At 49.2% G+C, this 5,522-nt stretch overlaps 1 protein-coding gene across 1 annotated transcript in view; it reads left to right on the top strand.

The window, feature by feature from the left end:
* Nucleotides 1–397: 397 nt before the first annotated feature.
* Nucleotides 398–5,522, top strand: part of LOC311340471 (inactive phospholipase D5-like) — a gene marked incomplete at both ends in the record, with an annotated part of 7,029 nt that continues 1,904 nt past the window's right edge. Inside the window, 6 exons of the mRNA XM_084465358.1 lie at nucleotides 398–457; nucleotides 2,139–2,275; nucleotides 3,048–3,231; nucleotides 3,608–3,716; nucleotides 4,318–4,445; nucleotides 5,449–5,459. Of these exons, the coding sequence (XP_084321484.1) occupies nucleotides 398–457; nucleotides 2,139–2,275; nucleotides 3,048–3,231; nucleotides 3,608–3,716; nucleotides 4,318–4,445; nucleotides 5,449–5,459 (629 nt within the window). The remainder of the gene's footprint in view (nucleotides 458–2,138; nucleotides 2,276–3,047; nucleotides 3,232–3,607; nucleotides 3,717–4,317; nucleotides 4,446–5,448; nucleotides 5,460–5,522) is intronic.

The following is a 5,522-nucleotide window of genomic DNA, read 5'->3' as shown; positions in this document are numbered from 1 at the left end:
TCCTCCAGACCATAACCCCTGCAGCTTTCACTCCCTCCCTCTCTCACTTGCTCCTCCAGACCTTAACGCCTGCAGCTTTCACTCTCTCACTTGCTCCTCCAGACCATAACCCCTGCAGCTTTCACTCTCTCACTCTCTCACTCGCTCCTCCAGACCACAACCCCTGCAGCTTTCACTCTCTCACTCTCTCACTCTCTCCCCTGCTCCTCCAGACCATAACCCCCGTGGCTTCCCCTCGCTGCTCAAAGGTCAACATCTCGAGGCGTAGGGGGAAGCGAGCCGCTGACTGACACAACAACAACAACAGAATGCGTGCTTTGTGGTGTAACACGGTGTGAGCCGTCCGCTCTCATTACTGTCGTTTTCGTACTCCAAACGGATCGACCTGGTCGCACCGATGCATCGCCGACAGCTCAACATCTGTACCAGCGGAGCCCAGCAGCGCAGGGGAGGACAAGTGTGGTGGAAATGTGCGCGTGTAAGCACAACAGAAGTGCCAGGCTGCACTTTTGGAAACAAGGAAATGAAGGATCCTGGAGATAGATTCTCCCCCCCCCCCCCCCCCCCCCAGTTGAGACACACAAACACACGCACACGCACACGCATACGCACACATAGACATACACATGCATATACACACACACACACACACACACACACACACACACACACACACACACACACACACACACACGCACACACACGCAACACACACACACATGCAACACACTAAACAGAATACAGACACACACACACACACACACACACGTTCATTCATGACATGGCTCCAGTACTAAAAGAGGCAAGAGGACATTGTTAAATGTCTGTAGTCATCGGATTCCACAGCTCACATGATCTGGCGGATGACCAAAGCAACGAGGTCCTGTGTAAAGGATCTTCGTTTGTCCTTAGTTGGACAGCATTCCTCATCACCTCACCCTCTCATCCTCTCATCACCTCATCATCACCTCATCCTCTCATCACCTCACCCCCTCATCACTTCATCATCTCCTCTCATCCTCACCTCCTCATCCCCCCCTCATCCTCTCATCCTCTCATCACCTCCTCATCACCTCATCTCCTCATCCTCTCATCACCTCCTCACCTCACCTCCTCATTACCTTATCACCTCCTCATCACCTCATCTCCTCATCACCTTTTCTCCTCATCCTCTCATCACATCCTCACCTCCTCATTACCTTATCACCTCCACATTACCTTATCACCTCCTCATCACCTCATCTTCTCATCCTGTAATCCTGTAATCCTCTCATCACCTCCTCACTTCACCTCCTCATCCCTTCATCCCGTCACCTCATCACCTCCTCACCTCATCATCTCCTCTCATCCTCACCTCCTCATCCCCCCCTCATCCTGTCATCACTGGGGCAGCATGTGGCTCAGGAGGTAGAGCGGGTTGGCTGGTAACCTGAAGGTTGCTAGTTCGATCCCCGGCTCCTCCTGGCTGAGTGTTGAGGTGTCCCTGAGCGAGACGCCCTCACCCTGACTGCTCCTGACGAGCTGGCTGTCGCCCTGCGTGGCTGACTCCGCCGTCGGTGTGTGAATGTGTGCATGAATGGTTGTAAGTTGCTTTGGGAAAAAAGCGTCATCAAAATGCCCTAAATGTAAAGATGTAAATCCCCTCCTCACCTCAACAGATGTCTGACCGGTGGTTTGTTCTGGTCAGAGTTCTCTGGATCAGCGTACTCGGTTGTCTTTGGTGTGGACGTTTCCTTCTTCATTTTATTCTGATCTATGATGATTAGTTTATTGATGGAGCGCCGTAATCAGTAATCGATATTCACAGACGTCAATAGTGTCTAACGGCGAGCAATTATCCTTAATGACACAACTTGGATCCGCGGTTTGTCGATGTCCGTCGACCGGGTTCATCACTTTACAGCCGTCGCCTGCATCACTAGATATAACGCTGGTAAAAGAAAATCAATTTAGCATCTGACAAGTGCTTGTGTGTGTGTGTGTGTGCGCGTATGTGTGTATGTTTTTTTTTGTGTGATTGTTTGTGTATGCATGTGTGTGCATGCATGTGTGTGCATGTATGTGTGTGCCTGCATGCATGTGTGTGTGTGTGTGAGTGTGCATGTATGTGCTTGTGTGTATGTGCGTGTCCCTCTCAGTCCCAGCAGAAGTGTGTGGCGGTCTTTGCACTGGTCTGCTGCTGTGCCGTCCTGGTGGCGCTCATCTTCTCAGCGGTGGATTTATGGGGAGACGAGGAGGACAGCATCACAGAGGACAACTGCAGCCGCGACTGTGGGTGAGTTATGTTGCTCCGAGGAGGAGCTGGTCCCCTCTACTGTTCTCTCACAGGCAGGGATGGCCTCTCACAAGGGTGAACAATAGGAATAGTACTCAATAAAATAATGTTATATTTCAGTTACATTTATCAGACGCTTTTTTCTGGAAAGTGTGTTTGTGTGTGTGTGTGTGTGTGTGTGTGTGTGTGTGTGTGTGTGTGTGTGTGTGCGTATGGGTGTGTTTGTGTGAGGTTGAAAGTTTGTATGTTTGTGTGTGTGTGCGATTGTGTGTGGGAGCGTGAAAGTGTGTATGTATGTTTGTGTGTGTGTGCGATTGTGTGTGGGAGCGTGAAAGTGTGTATGTATGTTTGTGTGTGTGTGTGTGTGTGTGTGTGTGTGTGTGTGTGTGTGTGTGTGTGTGATTGTGTGTGTGTGTGAGCATGAAAGTGTGTGTGTGTGTATGTTTTTGTGTGTGCGATTGTGTGTGTGTGTGTGTGTGTGTGTGTGTGTGTGTGTGTGTGTGTGTGTGTGTGTGTGTGTGTGTGTGTGTGAGAGAGTGTGAAAGTGTGTGTGTATGTTTGTGTTTGTGATTTTTTTGTGTGATTCTTTGTGTGTATGTTGACAGAACCCAAAACCGTTGGTCAAAAACAAAACCAGACCTCCAAAAATCCTTAGAAAAAAAGAGAGTTGAACCTTTCACTCCAGTACTATAGACTAGATATACTATATACAATAATAACTATAATATTAACCCTAAAGTGGCGGTTCTGACTGAGCTGCGCCTCCTCCCAGCATCTCTCTGGTGGAGAACCTCCCCTCGGACCTGGCCCTGCCCCGGGTCGGGGCGGCCCCCTCGCTGCCCCTCACCCTGGGGCTCCACGCCCTGCTGGACCGCGCCCGCCGCTCCGTGGAGGTGGTGTCCCCGGTCTGGGAGCTGACCGCCGCGCCCAGCCACCACACCGGAGCCGCATCTCAGGTGAACACACACACACACGCACGCACGCACACACACACACACACGCACGCGCGCACGCACGCACGCACGCTCGCACACACACGCACGCACGCACGCACGGACAAATGCACACGCACGAACACACATGCGCACATGCACGCACACGCACGCACGCACACATGCACACACACAAACCCGCGTGCACACACACACGCCCACGCACGCGCCCATGCACGCACACACGCACACACACTTTCACACACACACACACACACACACACACACACACACACACAAACATACACACACACTTTCACACTCCATGCCATTTTTTTCATGCAATTAATTAGCAGATTATCGTCCACATGACCACCGGATCTGGATTCTCCTTCCTTAGGGTCAGCTGCTGTTCCAGAAGCTGCTCGGTCTGAACGCCCGTGGAGTCAAGCTGAAGATCGCCAGCAGCCTGATCAACTCCACCGAGCTGAAGACCCTGGCTGACCACGGTGAGATCCGACCCCTATGTAGCATTAACATTGAGGGCAAAAAGTACATCAGTCAGAAGAAAGAGAAACAACAATATATCTCTGTGGGTACAGTAAGGATGTTCATAGAACCAAGTGCCAAGCACTAACTATCAGATTAACCCGTTCCCCGTATACAACGAAGATAGCAAAGATGCCACACGATGCTAAGTACTGTTTTTAAGTGCAAGGACGTACAGTAACATACAGTAAGCGTACATTCAGCGAGGGGATCCTGAGTCAGTACATCAGACAGCTGGCCTGACCCTCGGCCAACAGATGCAGACTCATTTACACCCACCGCCCTCATCTGTCTCCCAGCACGGCTCCGGCCCGGGCAGGCCCTCGGCCAACGCCCCCCCCCTCCACAAGGTCAAACCCCCCCACACAAGGTCAAACCGCCTCCTTCTCCACACCGCAGGGCGGTCCTCCAGGATGCCCTCTTACTGTTTACCTTTAAACTGAACATGTGGTCCAACCTCTTTCTGTTTGTCTGCCTCTCTCTTCCTCTCCCTTTCCCTTTCTCTCTGTCTCTCTCTCTCTCTCTCTCTCTCTCTCTCTCTCTCTCTCTCTCTCTCTCTAGACGCTGAGGTCCGCTATGTCAATATGTCCGCCATCACGAGGGGCGAGCTAAAGTCCTCGTTCTGGATCGTGGACCGGCAGCACGTTTACATCGGCAGCGGAGATATGAGCTGGCGGTCTCTCTCCAAGGTACCGGCGGCAGTTGACCGCTGGCAGTTATACCTTTAACCTTTGACCTGTGGACAACCCCCCTGTGAATAATGGCCAATCAGACTTCATCTACACCTACGCTATACGCGATACATGACCCGCGATACGATAATTAAAATAATAATTCTGCAATAATCAATATATTGTTAGACAATCCTATAAAGATACATCACGATAATGTCTAATGACGAATACAAATTGGCCGTTAAAGGTAAAGTGTTGGATTTCTGTCTTCACGGTGCAAACAGAGTTTTTCAGTGAGGCGTCCTTGGCTAGTTAACTTAGTTCAAGCAGGGAAATCTGTTTAGAACGCCTTATTTTATGGATGAAAATATAGATATTTGGGTGATACTTCTGTCTAACACTTCAGGTAGAAAGCATAAAATGCAAAATTCTCATGTCACACAAAGAAGGCAGACGATATATCGCCGTATCCACATTTTGTCCCACCCCTACTCATCACCGGTGATGTTTTATTAAGTTCCCCTCATAACTGTTGAACATGACCCCATGCAGGGGTAGATTCTCCTTTCTGTTTTCCTTTCTTCCTTTCCTATTTCCTTCCTTCCTTCCTTCCGTCCTTCCTTCTTTCCTTCTTTCCTTTTTTCCTTCCTTCCTTCCTTCCTTCTTTCCTTTTTTCCTTCCTTCCTTCCTTCCTTCCTTCCTTCCTTCCTTCCTTCATTTTTCTATCTTTCTTTCTTTCTTTCTTTCTTTCTTCTTCTCTTCCTTTCTATTCCTTTCCCTCTCAATCTCCTTATCCATCCATAATTACACACGCATGCCAGACTTGTGTATACACACACCCACACACACTTTGTGCTGCCTAGCCATGATACTATTTGATAATTGTCCATTCATATCACTTTGAACTTTGCTTAAAGGGGAAATGTGTATAATTTAGTGGCATCTAGTAGAACAGACTTGGCAGCAATGTAATATAATATTCATCAGTGTGTTTTAATTTGTGTAAAATGCCATGAAGAAAATGCCAAGGTAATTTGGGTGGACACAGTTTTAAGCAGAATTGCTATCCTACTTGTGACCTTTAGTTTTACA

Source organism: Micromesistius poutassou (assembly GCF_964030765.1).
Source record: "Micromesistius poutassou genome assembly, chromosome: 3".
NCBI lineage: Eukaryota > Metazoa > Chordata > Actinopteri > Gadiformes > Gadidae > Micromesistius > Micromesistius poutassou.
Note: the sequence above shows the minus strand (reverse complement) of the source record. Positions and strands in the feature narration are given on the sequence as shown.